Source organism: Cynocephalus volans, chromosome 2, assembly GCF_027409185.1.
Source record: "Cynocephalus volans isolate mCynVol1 chromosome 2, mCynVol1.pri, whole genome shotgun sequence".
NCBI classification, from domain to species: Eukaryota; Metazoa; Chordata; class Mammalia; order Dermoptera; family Cynocephalidae; genus Cynocephalus; species Cynocephalus volans.
Window position 1 is genome coordinate 190,970,976 of NC_084461.1, and position 24,753 is coordinate 190,995,728.

Below are 24,753 nucleotides of genomic sequence, written 5' to 3' on the forward strand. Positions count from 1 at the left end.
GGCTGCATCTGTCTTACTGGCTGCTGTGTCCCAGGGCCTGGCACATAGTAGGTGCTCCGTGATCACATGTTGAATGTAAAAGTGAATGAATAACTAAATGAAGAAATGAAACAGCTGCCATGGGGATAGCAACAAGAAGGTGACGCTCTCCTTAGCAGACCTCCAGTAGCAGAGAAGCAGAGAGACAAAGATGACAGCCTGCTCGGAAATCAGCCCCGGCCCTGGCACCCCCCACCATGCACCTGTGCCAGACTAGCGTGGTGGGGGCTTCCAGGATAGTATGTGAGGGTGTGGTTATGGGGTCACACAGAGGCAGAGTAAGGAGCAACTGAGAAGTCATCTGGCTGGGGAAACTGAGGCCCAAAGGGAGGGGCATGCAGCTGGAGAGAGGAGACAGGACATAGGACAGGTGCTTTACAACATGCAGCATCCCATCGGAATTTCACAGGCACCTTTCAGGAGGTGGGCGTCAGCACCCCTATTTTATAGGTGGGAAAATGAAGGCGCAGAGAGATGGGCCCATGTGAGGTCCCACAGCTAACACGTGGCAGCCCATGGACTTAGCCTTGTCCAAGCTGTGATGTACCGGGTAGCACCTCCTCAGGGGCCCTGCCTGGGAGGGGGCCATAGCTGGAGTCACGCAGGAACCTGTGACAGAACCTGAGGTTCCCATGTCTGGCTTTAGGATCAGACTTGGCTTTGACATTTCCTGAACTGTGTGACCTTGAGAAGGGCACATACACTGTCCAAGACTCAATCTCCTTCCCTATAAAACGGGAGGAACAGGTTGTTCCTCCACCCTTTCCCTTCTCTGTGGCACCTTCTGCTGATGCTCAGGCCTGGCTTACACAGAAGCCTTCCCTGGCCATCAGGAGCAGAGGGGGCTCCTCCTTCTTAGGAAACCCTCCCAGGGTGCCCCCTCCTTCTCCTTAGTCCTCATCATGACCACGGTCAGGAGCGTAGGTGCTGACACCATGGCTCTGGGTTCCAACATGGCTTCACCATGGTGATCTGTGTGGCCTTGAGCAATGAACCTTGCCTTTCTGTGCCTCAGTTTTCTTCTCTGCAAAATGGAGATACTATTAATATCTGCCTCATGGGGTTGTGGTGAGGCTCAGAGGAGTAAAAAGGGCAACACCCGGGCCCTGGTGCTGGGATCAACTCTCGTATGACCACCACTGATATGAAAGGTGTCGATTTCACATACAAGTCTCTCTCTGCCACTGGGGCAGTGAGCGCCAACAGGGCAGGGACTCTGTCATGTGGGGCTGGCATATGACAGGTGATTAATAGCTGTTAGGTGAATGAAATGATTTGGTTCATCAGGGCCACAGGCGTTGTGATCCTCTCTGTCCTGGTCTATGGTTTGGAAAACGGAGGTGTGCAGGTGCCTGCGCTTACTTGCTCCAGGAACAGGGAGATGGAAGGCATGTAGGTGACTGCTAATTCTGTGGCCGTGGAAGCCAGAAAATCTGGGGTACCAGCTCTGCCACTTACCAGCTGAGTGACCTCGGGCAAGTCACTTCAGCTCTCAGGGCCTTGGCTTTTTGTCTGTACAGTGGGGACAAAAATAGGACCCATCTCAAAGGGCGGCTGTGAGAATTAATGAGTTCAGGGATGGGGCTCAGCATTCCTGAGGGCTCACTACTCAGGGTGACTGCCCTCCTGAGCTGGCTTCGGTCCACTGCCAGGTTCAGGTTGGGCCCCCAATGGCCCCCTGCTGAGAATGCATCAGGCCCCGAGTCCCACCAAATGACACCCAGCACCCCCCGCTGGCCCCGCTTCTGCGAAGAGCACCCTGCTTGCAGGGAACAGCTGCTGAAATCCCACTTTCCCAACATCAAAAGCCTCAGTGGGTTTTCACCAAACAAACATAATGCAGAACCAGAGAAAGGTGTAAAATAAATAAACGAAACAAGCTGTGCATTTTCTTTCAGTATTACAGCTGCACCCGAAGATAAACAACAAGCAAATGTCACCAAACATCAATACCCGAGAAATTAACTTGACAAAAAGCTCAGCCGTCCCCCAACAACCCCCCAGTTCTACCCCGCTCCCCCCCAACCTCCAACCACCATTTTTGCATTTCTGGAGTTCCCACCTAATGATTTTATTTTTCAATTAATTCCTTGACAGAATGCCAGCCCGCGTTTCTCCCTTCCTGGCTGGCGCTGTCGGCCCTGCGTGGAAGGCACAGGCGGGCAGAGAGAAAGGCGCAGGCAGGGGGCGGGGGGCTGTCGGGGAGGACAAGGGAAAGCGCTTCATGGGGTTTTGTTCCAGAGGCAGAATGTTGAGGAAAGGCAACCCGGGGACAAGAGCATGGGTGATCAGGGGAGAAAGGAATTCTGAAAGGAGCCCTGAGAAGAGGCAGGCGTGAAGAGCCAGGGTGGGGAGGAGAGTTGGCCCAGGAAGCCCAGGAAGCCCAGGGCTGGGTTCTGAGCAGAGGCGTGCGGTGCTGGAGCTGGGCTGCCAGGATCAAACCCTGCTGCTCCTGGCTGGGCAACCCTGGGCAATTTTCTTCACCTCTCTGGGCTCAGTTTCTGCGGTTACTGAACAGTGATAAAATTTACAGTGCCCAACACCTAGGGTGCGGAAGAGTATTAAAAGAAGGAATATGTGTAAGGCCTTCGCAACAGTGCCTAGCACATAAAAAGCACTCACTACAGGTTAGCCACTCTTAGTGCTGTTAATAGGATCTATTACTGAGCACATGTAGGCAGGACACTTCCCTCCTCTATACAACAGACAGCGCAATACCAGCCTTAGACCAATGCAGCAGCCATTGTCAGTGCCCACCTCCAGTGCCCAGGGCTTCCTAGTGGCTGCAGGGGCACTCATGACCCTGGCATGGGGCAAGCTGGAAGTGCCAGGAACATAAGTCTCCAGGAGCAGCCTCCACCAGTGAAGGGGATAAATGGGAAGCTGGTAGATACACGTCCCGGTTTCTTTGCCTCCTGGGGGACAGTTCTGAGTGTGTGCCCACAGCTCTCGGACCGCCCCAGTGGGCTGGAGCCCCAGTTTCCCACCATGGGATCTGGCCTGGCTCCTCCGGTGTCCTCCCATTCCCTCCCATGCTTCCTGGGATCACCTCCCAGGCACCTGCTGGGTGCCCAAGTCCCCGTCTCAGGGGCTGCTTCCTGTGGAACCCAAACTAAGAGGTGACCGAATGGGATGAAGTGGGGCCTCACGGCATTAGCCCACTGAAGAGCACTGGAATTTGCTGGCATGATTCACCACAATAAGAAAACCAGTTACCAATATTTAAAAACAGGAAGATGCTACCCAAGAATTTGCAGCACTAGTTCCTTCTGAAACTGGCAGGTCTGGCTCTGCCAGCTGGGCTCCCATCCCTCTTAGAGGTAATGACGGGGCTGTACGCCAGCTGCCCCTGGAGAAAGGATAGGCAAGGCCTTGGCCAACTGTAAAGTGCAGGCTCACGTAAGTCTTTCCTCTTCTAAATGTGTGCCAGAACTGACTTCAACAGGCTGGGGGGAGGCGGAGGGGGAGCAGGGACGCGAAGGGGGTAAGGGGTTGAGGGAGTGTGGAGGGCAGGGTTCCAGGCTGGCCCAAGGAACCCACAATCTTCAGACTCAGTGGCCTGCTGTCCTGGGCCATTAGGGACAGCAGCAGCCTGTAGTCCACCCTTGGGGAGCATGAGAGCACCAGAGAAACACGATGTGGATACTGGGTGGGGCCGGGCATCACGAGGCCGGCCAAGCCAGACCCCCACTTCAGCTGCTGGAGCCTCTGTCTGGGTCTCTCCTTGCCCTCCCCGGCTCCAGATCTTGCAACCCCCATGGGCAGGGACCTCAGATACCCTGATAGGTTTGCAACCCAGAGATCTGTTTACAGCAAACTAGATGCTCATGGAATAAAGAGCACTGTCTCTGCCGACCTTGGGGACTTACAGCAGCTGCTTAACTCCGTACCTCAGTGTTCCTATCTGCTAAATGGGGACAATACCTGTTGTGCTTCTCATGGGGGCCTTAAAGTTTCCCACCTTCAGTCATTCATAGCAAGTACTTACTGAGCATATATTATATAACGTGCCAGGCTTGGGGCTGGGGATACAGTGGTGAACTAAACCCCAAAAGATAAATGGAACCACCAGCCATGATGTGCCATGCTGGGGCCCAAGGAGGGCAGGACTGAGGTGTGATCTGCCACTTGGTGGTCCTGCCTTCTTGGTTACCCGAGTTGTTCTTCTGTAGACATGCAGGACACAGTGGCAGTGCCCATCACTGAGGGTTTGATGCTACAAGGCATGAGAGCACTTAGCTCAGGGCCTGGGATGCTGAGGAGCCCAGCAAATGTGAAACGTAACAAAGTGTCCTATGAGGCGCCCCAGGGGAATGGCAGTGCCCCACAAACAGAGAGTGCAGCCCCCCACGGTGAGGCTGCGGGTAAGAAGCAGGGATGACTCCCAGGCACCTGCTGGTTCTGGGAGGTTGGATGTGGACTTTTTTAGAAACCCCATGAACTGGGTGACCTCACTGGCCCACTTTTCAGACAAGGAAGCAGCTAGCTGCTTGAGGACTCTGGGAAAGTCATGTGACTGCAGACTCTCCTAGTGGGGCCTTGAGCTCAGATCGGGCTGGCTCTAGGGCCTTCCAGTCACACCACAGCAAAGCCCAAGGTCACATGGCTCAGCTGCCTGCCCTGCAGTGGGAGACACCAGCCCAACCCTCCTTGGAGAGGAAGGACTCAAAAGGAAAGTGCTGGACAGACCCAGGTCACGTACCTGCATCAGCAATTTCCTCAAAGGCCAGTGGTTCTCAAGCTAGACACCAGATAGAATTAGCTAGAAAACCACTGATGCCGGGTCCTATCTCCAGAGGCTCTGATGCATGCAAATGGCTTAGCGTAGTAGGCTCTGGGTATTACAACTGCTATGATTACTGCTGTTATTAATTGTATTGCTAAGGTCTCTGGCTCCTTGAGGAGCAGAAGACTGTGGGGTGACCCGGCAGTTTGACCTCACTCTGTGATCTGGGCATCCTGGTGTTTTGTGTATGCGGCAGTTCCAGGCAGCTGGACTGGCCACGCACACCCCCACGCACAGGGGTTGGTGAAGGCACTCCAGCCTGGATTATCAAGGATTTATCCCTGGGCAATGGCGAAGGCTGAGCCTGAGGGCTTTTGGCTTGGTCCTGTATGTGTTTGCATTAGTTACAGATCTAGAAAACCTCTGCCAGCTGGCAAGAATGGGGAGGATCCAGGTGAAAATGACTCATTGAAGAGGGAAAGAGAAAAAGAACCAGGAAAGGTTGGGAGGCGTCCCCCACTCCCCTGCCTCAGTCCTGGAGGGATCTTTCAATTACAAGGGACTTGGTCAATATTAGCTCCCTGTCTCTTTCCTCTTGGAACAGGCTCTGGGTTGGAAGCAGAGGCTGAAAGGGAAGTTACCAGGCTAAGGTAAAACAATGTCTGCTCTGCACCTGGATCTGAAAGTGCGAAGGCCTGACGGGGCCAGATAGGAACACGGTGAAGTCAGAGTCTGCGGGGGATGACTAGAGGGAGGGCTGTGGACTGCAGCAACAGGGAAGCCCAGACTTCATACAAATGGGCAGCCGCTCCTCAGACCCAGCTGCCTGTGGGATGTGGGACGAGGGTGGCCAGACCTAATTTTTCAAGATAGGTCAGAATCTTGATTTTCTTTTCTTTTTTTTTTGTCCTTTTTTGTGACCGGTAAGGGGATCACAACCCTTCCGCGCTCAGCCAGTGAGCGCACCGGCCATCCCTATATAGGATCTGAACCCGCGGCGGCAGCGCTGCTGCGCTCCCAGCGCCGCACTCTCCCGAGTGAGCCACGGCGTCGGCCCTAGAATCTTGACTTTCGAATCCAATCTTCCAATTGCAAACTGGTGGCACTTAATTCAAAACCAGTTTTTGTAAATGTCTTGTGGCAAAATACAGATCTGTGTCTCATCTGAGCTGATGGCTCGCCAGTGTGGCCTCTGATCTATTCTCTCTCTCTTCTCTGTCTACAAAACCTACTAGTTCCACTTGTGGTCATGCAGCAGTAATGAAAACCCTGTCTGTGTGTTTTCCTTGGATTTCTCTGGGCTGGGCCAGCCGACAGCTCAGAAACAAAACTGGCCACCCCCTACCACTAGCCACAACCCTGGAGGGAAGCCCACCCTCCTCCTGCCCCTATTTCTAGCACTCTGGTCCCCAGGCCCCCAAACTCTCGTCCAATCCTGGCCCAGCCCCTGCCCCTCCCAAGACACTCTGAAATTCTCCTTCTGTCAGTTTAATTCTGTGATCGATGAGGAAGAGCAGGAGAAATGGCCCGGCACAGCTGGCTTCCCCGTTAGCCCTAGCAGGGATTCCTGGCCTCACTGGCGACGGCTGAGTGAAATGTTTGCAGAACGCAGAGAACACAAGTCAATAACAATTTAGCTGGATTGGGAGCAAGTACCTTCCCCGCACGGACAGCTGCTCCCAGGGGAAGGGGAAAAGAGCGTGCAGGATATTGCTGAAGCACTTGGAAATATTTCCAAAACACCACCCGGTGAGGCTTGGGGCGTGGGGGGTGGAAGGAGGGAGGAGGAAGGGGGATGACCAGCGACACCTGCTCCAGCCTGCCTCCAGGACCCCCATGCACCTCTGCTGGGAGAAGTGCTTGGCTCTCTGAATGTGGCTACCCCACCCAATGGCCAGCCATTTGCACCCTGGCTAGCAGCTGCCACCTAGGAGCTGCCTTGACCAACAATTCCTGCTTCTTGATTTTCCTTCCTGTGATTCTGCTTCCACCAGCTGGGATGGCCGGGGATGTGTAAGAAAGAGTGCGTCTTTAGCCAATGTCAACCTCTCTCCTGGTACCACTGCCAACGCAACCGGGAACCAGTGAAAAAAACACACCTCCCTGAACAGGGAAAGTGACCCATTTCCAAGAGGGCAGGGATTAAACACCTCCTGCACATCCCCATGCCTTACACACAGTCTTGGCCTTTCCCTGTCAAGACCCTTTGTGGCAATCTGGGACTGTCCCCTTCATCCGTCACTTGCTGGGGCCTTCAACACCTTCAGAGGAGCCAAGTCTTAAGAAGAAAACGAAAGAGACCCAGATGAAGAAATAAAAATGGGGAGCTTACAGAAAACCCCTGTCTCCAGGCAGCTTCAAGGAACCATGACAAAGGGATATTTTGAATAATAAATTCTGTGACTTCACATACTTGCTTGAACTTTCCTGACTGTGATTTTTAAAGCCCGATGATTATGTTTTCATGGCCAAGATCAAGGAGGCCTATTTGCAAGGGCTGACGTGGGGATAATGGGCTCTCTTGGTCCCCAGTCTTTTGAAAATGTGCCATCCTATGAATGATTAAGTTATGGAGGGGTGGGGAGTGGTGTGTGAACTGTTGCAAGCTTTAAATATCATCTCTATGCTGATGACTTCCAAATTTATATCTCAGCCTAGACTTTGCCCCTGAGCTCCAAACTCATAGATCTATCTGCTTGACATCCTACGGAGAGTCCGAATAAGTGTCTCAAACCCAGCATGGTCAGCACTCCCCAGCCCACCCACCTGTTCTTCCCAGTGTCCCAGGCCTTGCTTACCACACAGCACCACCATCTTCTGAGAGACTCAGAGCAAAAACCTAAGCAGCAGCCTTGATTTCTCTCCTGCTGTCCAGAAGCAAGTCTGGCTGGCTCTGCCTTTACCAGAAGTGCTCAATGCACTTTCTTCTTTCCACCCCGTGGCCTCGGCCCCAGCCCAGGCCACTGTCCTTGCCTGGACGACTACAATGGAACTCCTATAATGGGACTTCTGTCTACATTCTTGCTCTTCTACGATGTGCCCCCATACAGCAATGAGGATGAAGTCTGAGGTTTGACAGTGTAAAGTGGATCTTGGCAATACCCTCCTTAAATCTTCCAGGGGCTTCCTGCTGCATCTGGAATAAAAGCTGGGCTCCCTGCCAGGCCAGACAAGGCCCCATGATGAACGCCTGCTGGCCTCTCCAGTCTTGTTTCTCCACCCTGGACCTGCTCTCTAGCCACAATGGCCTGCTTTCAATGTGCTTCTGCCCCAGTGCCTTTGCACCTGTGGTTCCTGCTGCTTGGAATGACACCCCTCCCCCACATCTTTGCCTGGCTGGTCCATTCAAATTACATAGAAACACTGACTCCTCAGAAAGACTTTTTCTACCCACTATATTTGAAATCTTTCCTTCCCCTCTCCACCCCTGAAAAGCATATTACGTTATCCTTTCTAATTTCCTCCCCAGAACTTATCATCAGAACATTGCTGTTCTGCACTTTCTTTTTTAATCATGTTTCTCCACTTGCATATCAGCTCCCTGAAGGAGGGTCCTTCTCTTTTTTTTCAATGCTTTGTCCTCAGCACCTGCGATGACTTGCTAATTAGGTGATCAGCGAAGAACTGTCGAATGAATGGAATGAATGAATGAATGAATGAATGAATGAATGAGTGAATGAGAGTAAGTGAGAAGCAAAGCGACAGGGCCTCCTTTCCCGGGAAAGCTGGACTTTTTAAGCAGAGGACTCTCGTTGTGGGGATTGGGGGAGGGGGCGTTTACAAAGCGTACAGTTATGATGCCTCTAGAATCTTATTCTTTTTGAGAAAGGGGGGTCATGGTGGGAAGAATTAGCCACCTGTGGCCTGTGGATAAAATAAGGGCAGCCATTTCACAAGGCCTAGGGGCTGCAGAGTTTTTCTGTGAAAGGTCAGATAGTAAATATTTTTGGCTCATGGGCCATCAGGTCTCTATCCCAACTTCTCAACTCTACCCTTGCAGTGAGAGAAAGTGGCCATGGACAGTATGTCAACAAATGGGTGTGGTTGTGTTCCAATAAAACTTTATTTATAAAAATAGACTGCAGGCTATAGATTGCAACTGCTGCCCTACCTGGATTAGGAGCCTACATTTGATAAAGGTGGTGCAATTTGGGACTTAGGAACTGCTGGGGATACTGGGTATGATGAAATAGCCGTTCTGCAGTGTCCATAGCTGTGTGCCCCCAGGCCAGTCACCACAATGCTCTGGGTCTCAGTATGGACCTCAGTAAAATGGGCATGACACCTCTGTCCAGGGAGTCATGAGGCTAACGTGAGATCAAGTATGTAAAACCGCTTGGCATTGCTCCCTGTGGACAGTAGGTCCCTGATAAAGCTCTCTCCCCCTCTTTCTTTCCTTTGCAGCTGACTTGATCTTTAATAAATCATGTGATTGCCTCTTTTCAGACTGGAGGCACAAGGTTAGGCATGCCTGGCTCCAGTGCACACCTTCCTCACCGTGGAGCTGGAGCCTACTCTCTAGTTTTACTGGGCCCTGGTTGCCCTGCCTGTGGGGTGAGTGGGAAGATGAACGGAGTTAACACTCGCATAGTGCCCAGCACGTGTTAAATGCACAATTGGTTCATTTTATTCATCCCATAAATGGCCACTGAGCACCTCCTCTGTGCTAGATGCAGGACTGAGACAGAGTGTGCAGAGAGGGCCTTGTCTCTTAGAGGGTACAGCCTTATAGGGACAAGAGACCTTAATCACACATGTGAACACGTAACAGCAGATTGTGACGTTTGTTCAAGGAGAATGAGGTGAGGGAATGATGAGGGATTCAAGGTAAAAAGTATGTGTGGGAAAAGCCACATCTCTGACATGCTGGCTGAGACCTGGAGGCCAGGGGAGCTGGGGGTCAGCTGGTGGAACAAGGGCTCCAGCAGTCAGGCTCCTTCCCTGCCCCCCGTGAGGCTGGGAGGACAGCTTTGTGCTAGAGGCTAGTGACGATAGGGACAGCCACCTGCCTGTGCCCAGAGACAGCTTCTCCAGGTGCTCTGCTTGTGGATCTTCCACCCCAGCCCAGCCTGGCTCAGGCGGGAGAAGGAGCCACCACCAGCCACTTGCCATGCCGGTCATGTCTGCGCTCCCAGCACCGGAGGTGAAAGGTACAGTTGCTAACCACAGCCCATCAGTCCTCCCCAGCTGGAATAAGACAACACGGGGAAGCAGAGCCACGCTCCCAGCCAAATAAAAGCCTGTTTGCCTGGGCCTCCCTGGCTGTGAGTGCTCTAAAACAGAGGGTTCTGCAGGCGGATTTCTTCCGTACCATTATATTCCCCTGGCTGCACTTGCAGGTACCGTGGCCTGCCGAGGCCCTGAAAGCTTCTCGATGCCGTGACCCTGCTGGTTTGTAACACGCTCGGGAAGAAAAGGACACAGCCAGTGGCAGACTTTCCTCTTTCTTCCCTCCTTGCTCTCTCTTTTCACACTCCCACATGCAAGGTGCTGAAGAATAGCACTTCACCTACTATGGGGCTGCCAGGTTGGAGATGAGAAATCTAATTCTTGGTGGGGAACGGGGGAAGGGAGGAAGGGAGGGAGGGGGATGCAGGGCAGAGGGCAGGGAGGGGCAGGAGGAGGACACGGGAGAAGGGGAAGGCTGGTTGTGCAAAACGTCTGTCTTTCTACTCCTTTTCGAAACCACCTGTCTGGCATCAACGTCTCTGCCTACTCAGGGTAACTTTTAAAATCACTTTCAAAGACCCACCGCCCACTTCACTATTTGACTTGACGGGTGTTTTGTAAGCATCAACTTTCAAGGCAAAATACAGGGACAGTGGATAACATGAAGGCTCCACTTGGGGGGGAACCAATAAGGAACCTGGATAAACAGCGAGCTCTAGACTGGGTGCTCATCACACTGATTTCTTACAGCAGCCCTGAAAGCAGGGGCATTACAGTTGCTGTTTAAGCAGTGAGCAATCGTCATTGCTGCTGTAGACTAATAAGCTCCTACTATGTGTCAGGCTCTGTGCTACTTCCTTGAGACACAGGAAACCAACTGGCAGGTACAGCCAGATGAAAACACCCTGCCAGAGCCATGCTCATGGTACTCATTCTCCTCATGCCCGTCTCTCTGTCATTACTGACCAGGCTTACAAAATCCGGGCTCTTCTCTCTGTCTTGTTCCTCTACCAGAAAGCACCCTCCCTGAGCCTGGCTTGACAGCAATGCAAGGAAAGAGGGGAGTGCTCTTCGTAGCCCAGAAAAGGAAGAATTAACAATAATGGTGCTGATCAATAAAAGTTTGTGTCACATGCTCACTGTGCCAGGAGCTGTGCGTCATTCCCTTTACAGGCATCCCCTCCTCTGGGCCCCACAATTCCCTTAATGAGGTGGGCACCCTCGTCCCACTGCACAGACAGCAGGGCTGAGTGACTTGCCAGAGGTCATTGTGTGGGTACAGGGATACATGCTGGGGTAAAACGTAAGGCGTGGCCACCCAGACCCACTGACATCAAGACTCAGACCAGCAGCAGGATGGTTGAGAGCATAGGTTTGGATCCTGACTCCGCCATTAGTACCTGGATGCCCTTGGGCAAGTTACTTGCCCTCTCTGTGTCTGTTTCCTCATCTGTAAAACAGAGGATAATGACAGTATGTGCCTCCCAGGATTCAGAGGATTAATCCCTGTGAAAGCCCAAAGATGATAGCATCTGGCTCTGAGTAAGACTTAACAGATGACTATTGTTAGAGTAATACTAACAATCAGTATTATCTAGATTGAACTGCAAATTGAGATCTAACCTTGACCTGGGATCCTCAGGGGAGATGAGACTGGTCCTGGGGGCTGGGAAGCTCTGGGCCCACCAGCAGTCTGTCTCTACAATCCCTCCCAGGTTAGTGGTGGGGCTGTTTAAGAAGCTGAGCCCCGGGAGCAGGGGCATACTCAGGGTAACTCATGCTGGTAGCACCGGCTACAATAAGGGCTTCAGCTGGTGCCAAAGCTCTGCTCTATCTGCTCCAGCTACTTCCCACTGCCCCTGAAGGAGGCTTGTTGGCCACTGAGTCACCAGAAAGCTACCTGCCAGGCCCTGCTGAATGGCTAAGAGGCCTGCCTTTCATTCCATGGCCCACATTCCACAGGGAGCCCTTTGTCATGGCCTTGGAACTTGGTGGCCTCCACCTGAGATATGATTGCCTTCCTGGCCAAGTTCAGGGCTGAGGCCAGAGCCAGGGGCGGGAACTGGGCACAGATTCCATCTGCCCTTGGAGTCTGCCAGGGACCTGGAAGCTTTGAACAATGAGGATTTCAACACAAATGAGCTGGGTATTTTTCACCTCAGGGAAAGGGCACAGAGGTGGGAGGGGTCCAGCCAGGAAGGCAGGAGGCCAGCAGCCCTATTCCAAACATTCAGAGCCACTGTGGGCACCTCCTGCTTCCCAAAGAGGTCAGACAATGGGTGTGTCACTGGGTGAGAGGCCTGACATTTTCGGAGCACCTGTTCTGTGTGTCAGACACTCTCCACATATCATCTCACTAATCCAACCCAAGTGTCTTGCTTACTAGGGAAGGACGGATTGAGCTGTCACCTGGGTATGAGGTGCTGTAGCCAGACTGTACAAGTTCAAACCTTGGTTCCACCCTTCACTACCTGTGTGACCTTGGGCAAGTTACTTCATCTCTGCAGGCCTCGGCTGCTTCACCTGTAAAATGGGGAGATGAATGGTGCTTACCTCATAGGGGCATTGTGTAGATGACATGAGGCCCTGTACTGCAAAGGATTTAGAAGAGCACCTGGCCCCCAGTAAGTAAAAGCTGCTATCAGGGCTTTGGTTTTATCCCTGATAATAGTCACAACAACGCCAGAAGGCGGTACCCTTGTTAACAACATTTTACAAATGAGGACACGGAAGCCCAGAGGGCACAATGGCTAGTCCTAGTACATATAGCCCAGAAGCGGAATCCAGGTCTTGCTGAATTCTAAGTTGATGCTCTTTCTCCTAAACTGGTGGCTCCTAACATTCTGGGAACCATGGTTTCTAGAAAATCAGGTGAAAAGAACAGATTCTCTTGCCAGACACGAGTGCACATGCACATGCACACAGATGCATGTACACACTCACATACGTGTACACACGTGTGTGTGCGCAAAGGCACGCACCATATGATAACATTTCCTGTATTCACAGCCCCTCTGAGGCCAGCCGTACTAGGACCCGTGAATACAAAGTTTCATAAACTCTGGGTTAAAAATTCCCTGTCTTAAATCTTGCCATGTTCTGGGAAGAGCATTCTTTTGTTTTCAAAGGATTATCACATTTCTTTGGAAAACAGTGCTGTAAACATGCAGGGGCTAACTCATTTCAAACTCTGTGGCTCCAACATTCTCGGGCCACCTTCTTGGCCCCTCTTCCTGGCCAGACAGGTGAGGACAGTGTGGAGGTCTGACACTCGGCTGTGCTTACCACTGACCCCTGCCAATGGGTCACATCCAAGATCATATCATGCATCCCTGCTCCCTTTGGGGCTGCTCCTGACCCCAGAAAAACATGACCCCCATCCCCAGCCACATGCACTGACACTTTGGGGTCACCATATATGCTGGATATTCTCTGTCTGGTTTTCCCAGATCCATCCTCTATCCTGCTCTGTCCAGGAAGGCTGATCCCTGCAGACAGCATCCTGCAGACAGCATCCTGCAGACAGCATCAAGGGGCAACCTAGCCTCTGGCTGGCAGATGGGAGGCTGCAGCAGGAGAGCAGAGGGTCACAGGAAAGAGAACAGGAAGTGTTTCTTCCCCAGCTCCCTCTCTGCATGGGTGCCGTTCTGGCAGTGGCTGTGTCCACGCATGCTATAGTGCCCACCGGTGGCTGCCCCCAGACTCACCCTCACTGGACTCCAGGGACATCACTTCCTTCCCCTGCACCTTCAGTCCCTGGAGTGGGGACAGCTCCTCACTGTCATTCATCCTTGGGAGCCTCAGTGTCCTTTGCTCTATCAACATGGCACATGCCTGTTAGCAGCCCCTGCATAGGGCTCTTCCTGGGGTGAATTCTGTGCCCGGCTGGCACACCCTTGGCACTGGGGAAGGGTCTTTCACCTTCGACATATTCAGTTAGCCCAGAGCTGAAGTCCCCTGCCAGGAGCCGGGAGGACAATGTTCTTTCAGATGGACTCAAAAGGGGTCAAAATACACAGCATGACTCTGACACTTAACACTAACCTTAGGGGCCAAATCTCACCTCTGTACCTTAGTTTCCTCATCTGTAAAATGGGGACAATGGAACAGGTACACCACAGGGCCTTCTATAAGAACATGCAGTGTCAATCCTAAAGGACCATGTGGTGTTACCATTTGTTATCCTTCCCCCCACTTCTGGAAGGGACCCTGTAGATATTGAGCTCATTCATCCCAGATTTCACAAAGGTCCAGGATCTGCTTTTCTAAATGGGTTTGCGAGTATAATGCAGTATGTCGGGGGAGTGGAGGTGGGGGGGCTCTAGTCAGTCTGGAGTTCTAATCCGATCTCTGCACTTTCTAGCTGAGGGCACACAGCACTGCCTGCAGCTGCTGGGGCTGCTGTGAGGGCAGCCCCTGCACATGGTAAGTATTTAATCAATGTTAGCTACCATGACTCGGTCACTTCAATGCTTGGTTGGCCTCAGTTCTCTCAGCTGTAAAATGGGGCTAATCATTCCCATCCCATAGGGTTGCTGAGGAATTCACTGGAAGATGTAAGCAAATATAAACTATTGTCTTTATTACTATTACTATTGGGTCTACGCCTGTCTGGACCTTGGCCTGCAGGTGATAAGTGGCCGTGAAGATAGCCAATCCCACAGAAACGCTTCAGGCTGAGTCTTTTCCCTGTGGTGAGGCAATAATGCTGTCTTTGGAACTCAATTTATTGAAGGGGCTTCTCTCCCATGCAGGGCAGAAATGCTGAGCCTGCACTCCTCAGCAGCCCCGGGGTGGGGGGTGGGAATGCCAGGGGAGATGGGGCCCTCACCTCCACTCCAGGGAGAGTCCGTTATACAAACATTTGCCGACGGGTGCATTTGGGCCTGTCAATGACTATCGATAAGGACAGGTTCTCTTTCTGCACGTCAGGATTTGGAGACTTACTGAGTTGTGAGCTTGCAACTGTGTATTGAGCCTCTGCTTCACGTTCACCTGCGCTCAAACATTCCCCAGCCTTGGCCTAAGGGCCCAGCGTGTGCCAGACACTGTGCTAGGCACAGGGGACCCAGAGGCAAACTGATCACCTACAGAGATGAGCACAACACAGTCTCCACGTGGGGGAAGTATGGGTCCAGTGAAGACAACTGATTATGAAGAAATAAATTACATCATGGCAAGAAAGTATAAAAACAGGTGAGACAACAGAGGATGGAGCAATTACTGATTGGGAGGAGGGGAGAGGGAAGGCTTGCTGGAGGAGGTATCATTTGAGCTGGGTCTTGAAGGCATTTACCAGATTAAAAAAAAAAAAAAATTGAGGGGCAAGGCATTCCAGGAGGGAACAGCATATGCAAAGACAGTCCTGCTTGGAGTTTTGGGAACAATGAACTTTGTGGGAAGTGTGGTAGGGAGGAAGGACTGGTCTGGAAAGACCACTGGGGTGGGCAGGGGTTGTGTTGTGAAGGGCCTGGTTGACTGACTATAGTCAGAGGGCTTCAATGCTGTCTCTGGAGATCTGCATACATGTGTGGGGGATTAGTCTTGCTCGGCTGAGACCCTACTTCTTAGAAGCCCTGCTTTTTAGCCCCAAGCAAGACCAGTGAGGTCCAACTGGGAAACTTACATCTCCATAAGGGAAACCTTCCCCACTGGCCAAGAGAGGACGATCGCTCCTGGTTCCAGGTCCCATTTCTGCACAGATGAGTGGGAGGAGGGGACTTTGCAGCAACTCTCCCCCATCTACCCCAGGGGACACCCTTGGCCTTCAGCCACACTGTGGGGATGGGGACAGATGAAGGGGCAATGGCAGATGCTTAGAGTAACATGGTTGGTCCAGGAAAGCATCCAAGAGCCACAGATCTGAGGAACAACTAGGTCAGGAGGGAGGCGGCGTGCCACCAGAGATCTCAGAGTGCATGGGTGACGCCACGGAGCCTGGCTTTCCCAGGCAGCTGGGTGATCGTCACCAAGCCCAATGGCATACAAAGTGGGTAGGCAGCCAGCAGCTGCTCTTTGCTGCCTTCTGGGCTGGGGGTGGGGGGGGCATGGAGACAGGGTGCAAGTTCAGTCTCCCTTGATTTCCCAGGTGAGGGGTACACACTGGACAGCACGAGCCCAGTGTGGGGCAGTCCTCAGGGCTCTCCCACCCCCTCCTTGCCTGACATTCACAACCTCCTGGAGAAGATGACACTCCGTGTGACCCACCCCACCAACCTCTCTAACTTCATCCACCCGCTTGACCTCGTGCTCCAGCCACACTGGCTGCCCCGTTTCTCAAACACATCAAGCTCACGCCAACCTCAGGTCCCCTCAGCTCCTGGCCTTCTGCTTGGGCAGCACATCTGTGGGTGCAAATGTCACCTCTGTAGTGAGCCCTCTCAGGACCATCTGATGAGGCGATATGCCCCAGCCTCCTTCACCTCGGTGTGGGACCCCTGCTTAGTCACTGCAGCACCCCTAGCATGAGGACACAGCACGTGCTCAGGATGTTCTGCTCATCGACTGAATTGTCATCAAGGCCACATGACACCAAAGTGTGTAAGAGGTAGAGTTATGCCAGCATCGGGATCCTGGCAGTGAGTGGACGACCCTCAAACAGGGTAAGTGAGGAAGGTCTAGTGAAGGGGGCAGGGTGGAGGGAAATCAGTGAGAATGTGGTCTCCTGGGCTGGCCTCTGGGAGGAGCCGTAGCATCCCAGGGCCACAGGAGCAGATTCTGGGATCTGGACAGAGTGCACTGTGTGGAGGGGGCCAGTGGGCTCAAGCTATGGACTCGGCAACTTGGCAGGAAGGGAGCAGGGGGATAAATACCCTGACCTCACTCTCTTCCTGCCAGGGCTCCCAATGACCCCACCCAACTGCAAGCCGAAAGGGCATGGGAGCCCCGCTGATGCCATCTATACAGGTCAGCCTCCTGGCATGAAGTGAGAGAAGAGGATGGAGTGCAGATGTGGAGGGGCTAACGAAGGGTGCCCAGCACAGGGCTGGCAGGGGGGACTCAGGCCCCTATGCCCCACAAGTCAACTGCCGTTCTCTTGGCAGCCCCAACCACCTCCTGCCTTCCCCAGGGGCCCATGAGTCACGCTGAAAGACAGCCCCAGACACCACTCCTACCGTGGAAGTGCTCAGCCGTCTTCCGCCGCAGGGCTTGCAGGGTCACCTCAGAGTCAGCCCACTCCAGCACCAGCCTGCGACCATACAAGTGGGTGCTGTGACAAAGGGCATTGAAGGCTCTCTGCAAAGGGACACACAAGAGAGCACATTAGGTAAAGCAGAACCACAGATACTCATTTTGTCTTCCCCATGCCTGCTGGCATGAGGTTCAGGAGCCCAGGGCTGGCCCTTGTGACATCTGATCTATAGCAAAGGTTGGGGGAGCTGCTAGGAACATCAATTTAATTAGCGGGTTATGTTCCCAGGGAGGGAGCTGCAAGTGACAGAGCAGTCAATATATCTGCCGTCTGGACTATAATTGGAGCCTGGGCTGAGGCAGTCGTCTTATTTCCCACGTTGCATCCTATCTGTGGAGGGTGACCCCATTAGTGGGGCTCACCTCCCATCCGGCTGTCAGCAGCTGCAGCCATGTGAGAAAGTCCAGCCATCAAGCTGCTAGATGACAACCGTACAGACCCCTTGTCATCACTGGGAGCCACTCTCCTTCGCTGGCCTGGGCGAGTCTGTCCCCACCTCACTGGTCCCCCGCCCCTCCACTGGCAGCCTCCACCCCAGCTCAGCAGCCCGCGGCCTGGCACACGCTCTTCTCTCCCACTCTTTGCTGTTCCCAACATCTGCACTCTGCCTGGTTGTTTTTCTTTTGTAACAGCTATATTGAGATATAATTCACACACCCAACAAGTCACCCCTCTGAACTTTATGATGCAATGGTTTTTAGTGTATTCACAGAGTTGTGTGATCATGACCATATCAATTTTAGAACATTTTTACCATCCTTGAAAGAAACCCCACATCCTGTAGTTATCAATCCCTAAACCCCACATCTCCCCCAGCCCCTGGCAACCGGTAATCTACTTTCTGTCTCTGTGGATTTGCCTATTCTGGACTTTTCATATGAGTCCTATAGGATTGGCCAGTTCCCTCTTACACATTGCTAGGTCTGAAGCTAAATGGCACTGTGCAGGGATGCCCAGTCTGACTTGATGGGCTTGTCCTGAAACACTCCCACGGGACACAGAGGCCATGGAGCTTACTGACCAAGAGCTGGGACTCTGGAGTCGCCCTGTCTGGCCAGGGTGGGCCCTGCACTTCCTAGCTTAAAGATCTTGGGCAAGTTAAAATAAATCTTCCTGGCCTCAACTTCCTCATCTATAAAATGGGAATGTTCATATACGCTGATCTAAGAGTCCTAGAAAAGATAAAAAAGAGATAACAGAGCACCTAGAATGGTGTGGGGCACACAGTAAGCACTTGGTGGACGCTCATTCTCCTTGCTGTGTTTGCACAGATGTAACACATGTGAATTTCTTGCTCTCAGCAGAGTTCTAGGTAGGCAGTGAGTTTATAAAGGAATAGGAGCCGGCAGCTTGCTCATCAGCACTGGACAGCAACCGTGACCAAGGGAGCCTCTTCTCTGCTTCTGGGATGCAGACCACACCAACGTGTATGAGAAGAGGAACTGTGGGGTTTGCCCTCTCACTTCTTTGATGCTAGGAGGCACTGTATAACTAGAAGGGTCTGGACTGGAAACCATCCAACTCTGCGCCTCAACTGCAACATGACTGCTACGGTTGGACTGTGTCCCCCAGAAGAAGATATGTCGAGTCCTAACCTTAGCAGCTCTGAATGTGACCTTACTAGGAGATAGTCAATTGCAGATGTAATTAGTTAAGATGAAGTCATACTTGAGCAGGGTGGGCCCTAGCCCAATGTGACTGGTGTCCTTAGAGGGCCGTGTGAAGACAGAGGCAGAGACTGGAGTGATGAGTCTACAAGTCAAAGAACGCCAAGGACTGCTAGCTGTCACCAAAAGCCAGAAGAGGCATGGAACAGATGTTTTCCCTTGGAAGGAACCAACCCTGCTTACACCTTGATTTTGAACTTCCAGCCTTGAGAACTGTGAGACAATACATTTCTGTTGTTTTAAGCCACCAGGTCTGTGTTGCTTTGTTACAGCAGCCCAAGGAAACTAACATAGTGATCTTCGGTGAGTCAATTGCCTCATCGTGAGCCTCAGTTTCCTCATCTGTGCTGGGTCTAATGAGACTTACACCCAGCAAGCACTGAGGCTGGTGTACAGTATATATTCAATAAACAACTGAACCTGAAAAGACAGGAGGGAGGAGGGTGAGACATGCAACTTTTAAAAACTAGATATGTAGTCAAATTAAAGAAATGCTTTCTTCTCTCTTCTGTGCTGTTCTGAGAAGGGCCAGGTGCAAGAAACTTTTTCTTTCCCTTTTTTTTTTTGACTTTGATTTAAAAAACTCTTTTTGACTGCCAGCTGAGCCTTTGCATTTTTTTTCCATGTGGATATAAAAATGCATCTGGACTCTGAGCCGAAATGGCCCATTCAGAGCTTTAAAACACATGCGTTCTCAGCTGGCAAGGCAGAGAAACGGTTTGATTGGGGGAGCTGGGCTTTTAAGGCGGGGGAGAGGAATTGGTGGGGAGTCTGGCATAGTGGATATTCCATCCTGGTGCCAGGGTCCCTGAGGAGCTGCGGTCCCAGGGACACAGTGGGGTGAGGGTGGCCAAGAGGCTGCATCTGGTGGATGCTAAGCCTGAACTTAGAAGAAAGGAAGAAGAGACCCTGGGAAGTCAGCCCAGGAGAGATCCCCAACCCAGGATTCTCTGATTCCCACTGTCAGATCTGTTTCTTACCCTTGGAAACTTGTTCCTCATTCCTGAGCCACAGACAGTTTCCACTGCAGGACTTGCTAAAAAATTTCCTCTTCTGGCCTCCCTCTGACATCACTCTTTGCAAATTCTCATCTCTTCTCTCTGCACCCCTCTGGTACTCTACAAGCCTCTCCTTGGAAGGGCTTTTCACAGGGTTTGAGAGATGAGTGCCATGGAGGTTTACAGTGTGAGCTCAGCGGCTGGGCTATCTTTGTTCAAATCCCTGACCCGCCACTTACAAGCTGTGCGATGCTGGGCAAGCTGCAACTCTCTGAGCCTCAGCTTCCTCATGTGGAAAAGAGAGGCTGCAGCACAGAATGGAGAGGATTTAGTGAACTGTTAAATCTAACACTTAGAACACTGCTTGGCACGTAAGTCTCACTAAACGCTGGCTGTTATTATTTCTATGTATGCCTGGCTTTTCATGATCATGCTAAAGAGCAGGAACAATGGTAAGTAGAATATAAAGGCCCTTTTGTATCTGAAGTTAGAGCACAGTGTGTGGTTCTCCAAAAATAGCAGAATTACCCTTCCTAGTTCTAGTCCCTGCAGGTTAATATGAAATCAGGTTGTGGTCCCGAATGCCCGCTGCCTTAGTGGCTGGAATGTGGTGGCCTCAAACTGTCGCAGGTAGTCTGAGGACAGTGATTTGAGGCTAAAATTGGCCTTGGATAATCCAGAGTAATTTGTGTTTCACTACAAGAGCGTAATGAGAGCTTGTTATACTTGAGGCATCCTAGGAAGCTGGGGGCTGGTGAGGAGGAGAAAGACATAGCCCCCAGCCTCAAGGCGCTTTCGGGCTGGCTCAAGGGAAGACCCTGAGGTGCACAGAAGTTCCAGGCACAGCAGAGGGGAAAGTACAAGCCTGTGGCCTCTCGGGCCCGAGGCCCACCAGTGGCTTTCTCCCTGGTCTCTCTGCCTATATTTCACCCCACTAAAACCCATCCTCACTGTCTCCCTAGAAAGAGTTTTTCTAAACCTCAGCTCCAGGCATGGCGCCCCTCTGCCAAAACAGCCCTTGGGGCCTTGTTCATCCCATTCCTGGACCTTTGCTCCCTTCAAATCCTGCTTCTGCTGTTTGTTTTCCTTCCTTGGAGTCAAAGACTTTCTTCTTGTGGATTACAGATCTCCAAATTCCACAGAACTCTAAGCACATGATCTCAACCTCCTCCTGAGAACAGACATTATTCTCCCATTTCAGAGAAGGGAAAACTGAGGCACTGGCCAAGGTATGTATGAAGGTCGACTTCCTTCTTGTTTTCCCTTTTGCCCGCTATACATTTTGTCTCAGAGCCCCTGCAACTCCCATCTGAGCCTCGTAAAGCCCACCCTCCTGTGCCCTGCACCTGCTCCAGGTCCCATAGCACCTGCTGCTGCCAGTCTCTGAGACTCGACCTTGAACCCCGGAGGGAAGGCGTTGTATCCTTATTGCCCTAAGGCAGTGCCGGGGCAAAGCGTGCTCAGTAAATCTTCATGGAACAAGCTGTGGTGCCTCCTTCCCTGAGGGTCTTGAGAACACGTCTCCAGACAGGGACAGACGTTAGGGTGGTCTTAGCAGGAGAACGGAAACTGGCTTAGATGTCCTGCCACTGCTCTCTTTAGACGACGAAGACAGCAGGGATGGGGCATGTCTTGTTCTGGGAACACAGCCCTCAACCATGCACACGAGTGGGACACTTGGCCTTTTGGTCAGGACAAGGGCCGGCCCTTCACAGCCTTGGGTCTGATGCTGCTCCCACCATGCTTGACTTGGGGACCTTGTGGGATGGGAACACTAACTCCTGACACTAGGCCTGAGAGACCACCCATATCCAATTCCCCAGCCAGCTTGCTGGAGAAGCTTGAAGATCCAGAATGGAATTAGGGATGCATTAGCTTGGCAAAGAGAAGGCCACAGAAGAGGAGCCACTTCCTGCCATCATGTGATGGCCAACACTGGTTATTCCTGGTCCACCTTTTTTCCCTATTCTCTATGCTTTAGGAGCCGACTCCTATGCACTGTATAACCAGCCCCTTGCCCTGTGGTGAAGCAAATGGGAGGCACTGGTGGGAGACTGGAGGGAAGAAGAGGGAGATGGAGGAGAAAGGGCGGTATTCTTTCCCCGCTCCCTTGCTCCAGGACAATGGATCCTGCCCAGGTCCTCTTGTACAGCTCTGGCCCTCATCTTCCCCCCCATGGATACCTCTAGCCGAAGGAGATGACAGTGGTGCTGGTCCCTGGGGCTTTGCCAGTCCCTGGTGAGATCCTAAGCCCTACTTAACCCTCCATAAATATCCCTTCATTCAACACTCATCATCTGAACCACCTGGGGGGTAGATTTCATTTCTTGCTGGTACCCTGACCCAGCTGGCTACCTGAAGTTCCTTTGCCTTGACCAGGGCAGATGGATTTCCTACTTCAGATGACATGTCTTGTGCCTTGGCCCTGCTTAGAGAATTTGAGGTCCACCCAGAAGAGCTCCGAAGAGGTCCAGCAGACTCCAGGGCTATCGCCCTTGTCTAGTTCACTGGCTCGACTGTCCTGAAATCACGGCTCTTTCATCTCCTCTGATCCAAGCCATGGACTATAGGCATCAGCACCAAGAGCCCTGGCCTCCTGATGGCTTTCTGCATTCCCCTGGAAGGAAATCTGCTAAGGTGGCAGGGAATGACAGCCGCAGGCTGGATTGTGGCCGGGCCTGGTGGTCATCTCTTTAGAACAGGGAAGGCCCTGGCAGGCTGCCAGTACAGCGCTGGGCCTGACCTTTCCACAGCTTCCCTGGAGACAGACCTCCTTCTCCCAGTCACAAAAGCCCGTTCCATGTTCTTGGCAGGACTCTTGTCCCTGGGGCTGCAAAGAATTCCCCAGGGCCATGGCTTCTGGGCAGAACCGAGGACGACACTCCTGTCTATAGAAGCCCCGGGCATTCCCCGGGCACCTTTTACTCCTTGGGGAGCTGTCTCTGACAGAGCCAGAGGGCTGTATCTCTCAGCAGACACTAAATCCATGTGAATGGACACCAACCTGTCCCAAACCATCTGTGCCCCCAATGCCTGGAGTAAGTGAGTTTTAGGCCAGCCAAGAGTGACGACATGAGCCCAGGAGCACAAGGAACAGGGGAACTGGGTGGCCCTGCCAAGGTCATCAAAAAATAAAGGCCAATGACTTCTGTCTGGGAAGAGAAACTGTCTTCCTGGCATGTTTTCGTGTCGTCTCCCTGCGGGTGACGATTCCTGGGCTCTGGGGGACAGAACCTTTTTCTTCCTGTTCCCACGCTCCCAGAGTCCTGTGAATAAGCTCTCAACAAACCTTGCTAGCTGCTTCTGGCTTCCATGGGAGGAGCTGCCTGCCAGGCAGGAGCTTTCGTAGAATAAGTCAAGCTCCTTGCATAATACTGGGAGACTCCTACCCTGGGCCCTCGATTGGCATGTCGGTCCCTTTTGAGAAACGATACTGTGTTTCTAAAAGAAACGACCAGTGGTCCATGTCCAGGGTCTAAACTCCATCAGACAAATAGGTGCCTCTCCCTCTCATTCATCCACTAACTCAGCTCAGTCTGATTCAACTGAACATGCCTGGATGACCTGCTGCGAGCCAAACATGAAATGAGGGGTACGAAAGTGGGATACCCATCTGATCTTTGCAAGTTTATAGCACCACTGGGAGAGGTAAAATAGCTACTAGGGAAGGAGGGCCAATGCCAGGGAGCCAAGGAGAAGAAGCCATGAGGCGACAGTAGTGCTGCCTGGTGGCACTCTGCTTCTAGGGGGCACAAAGCCCGGCCCTGCTGTGTTCTGGCCACGCAAATTGGCAAGAAATGCTCTGAGTTTTCATTTTCTCAACAGCAAAATGGGGGCCCTTTGACACCCCAGGTCTGCTGTGAAGGAATAAATAAGGTAGTAACTTAACCCAGTGCCTGGCATGTGGTAAGGGCCTGATTCCTGGTATCTGCTGTTGTGGCCTTTGGAAGTACAGTTTTGTTTTTTAAAATTATTTTAATATTGTTGAAAGGGAGAAAAATTGACTAACTCAGCCGAGATTTTTACCTTTCCTTGATAACTCGTACTGATTGCTTGATAAATCTGAAATGAGGACATTTGAACCTGAGTCCTTCTCACTCTGATCTCTGAGGGGCTAGACAGCCCAAGCCACACAGAGGTTAGGAGGGATGCAATTAGCAGAGGGGTACGTTGTGGTGCTGCTTATACCTTAGTAATAAAGGCTGCACACGTGCTAGTCTGAGGAGGGTAGTGTGTCCTGATTCCAGGTTCTCAGCCCATAAACATTTGTCTGAGACGGAGTCCCTGTCTTGAAATGCAAACTCAAGATTCAAACACACTGTCTTTTTTTGGCAGCTGGCTGATACAGGGACCGAACCCTGGGCCTAGGTATTATCAGCACCATGCTCTAACCAACTGAGCTAACTGGCCAGCTCTCAAACACATTGTTTTTGATCCCTGGGCTCTGATGATGGCAACTTGGCAAAACTCCACAATCAAAACACAGGCATGAGGGCACACACGTAACATGAACACCACAATAGGAAAGTGGTAACAAAATCCCAATTCCTGAATTTGCTTCCAGTTAACATTTTAGGAGGCATAGAACACCTGATACCCAGGTTTCAAGCTATAGCACCTCTGACTCACAGGGGCCCAGAGGAACACTCAGCTGCCTTCATTTCTTTGGCGCCATGTGCCACAGCCTGTGTTAAGTGTTGTACACGCATCATTCCATTTAATCTTTGCACCCCCTTCAAGGGGAGTGTTGTTATTTCCTGTCGTGGGGATGAGTTGGCTGGGGTTTAGGTTCACAGAGCTTGAAAAAGACAGCTCTGATGCCACAGGCCACACTAACCACCATGCTGCACTGACTATCTGGAACATGGGTGTCCAGGGATGAGGACCCACAGCTTCCTCATCTCTGAGGGGTAATGTGCCCTTCAGACCCTGGTCATATTCCCACATGGCCCTTGTGGAGAC

At 52.0% G+C, this 24,753-nt stretch overlaps 1 protein-coding gene across 4 annotated transcripts in view; it reads right to left on the reverse strand.

Moving 5' to 3' along the window:
* Positions 1-24,753, reverse strand: part of RBM19 (RNA binding motif protein 19) — a 155,448-nt gene that overhangs the window by 24,104 nt on the left and 106,591 nt on the right. For all 4 annotated transcript variants that reach the window (XM_063086224.1, XM_063086221.1, XM_063086222.1 and 1 more), the window contains one exon: positions 17,050-17,170. In XM_063086224.1, the coding sequence (XP_062942294.1) occupies positions 17,050-17,170 (121 nt within the window). The remainder of the gene's footprint in view (positions 1-17,049; positions 17,171-24,753) is intronic.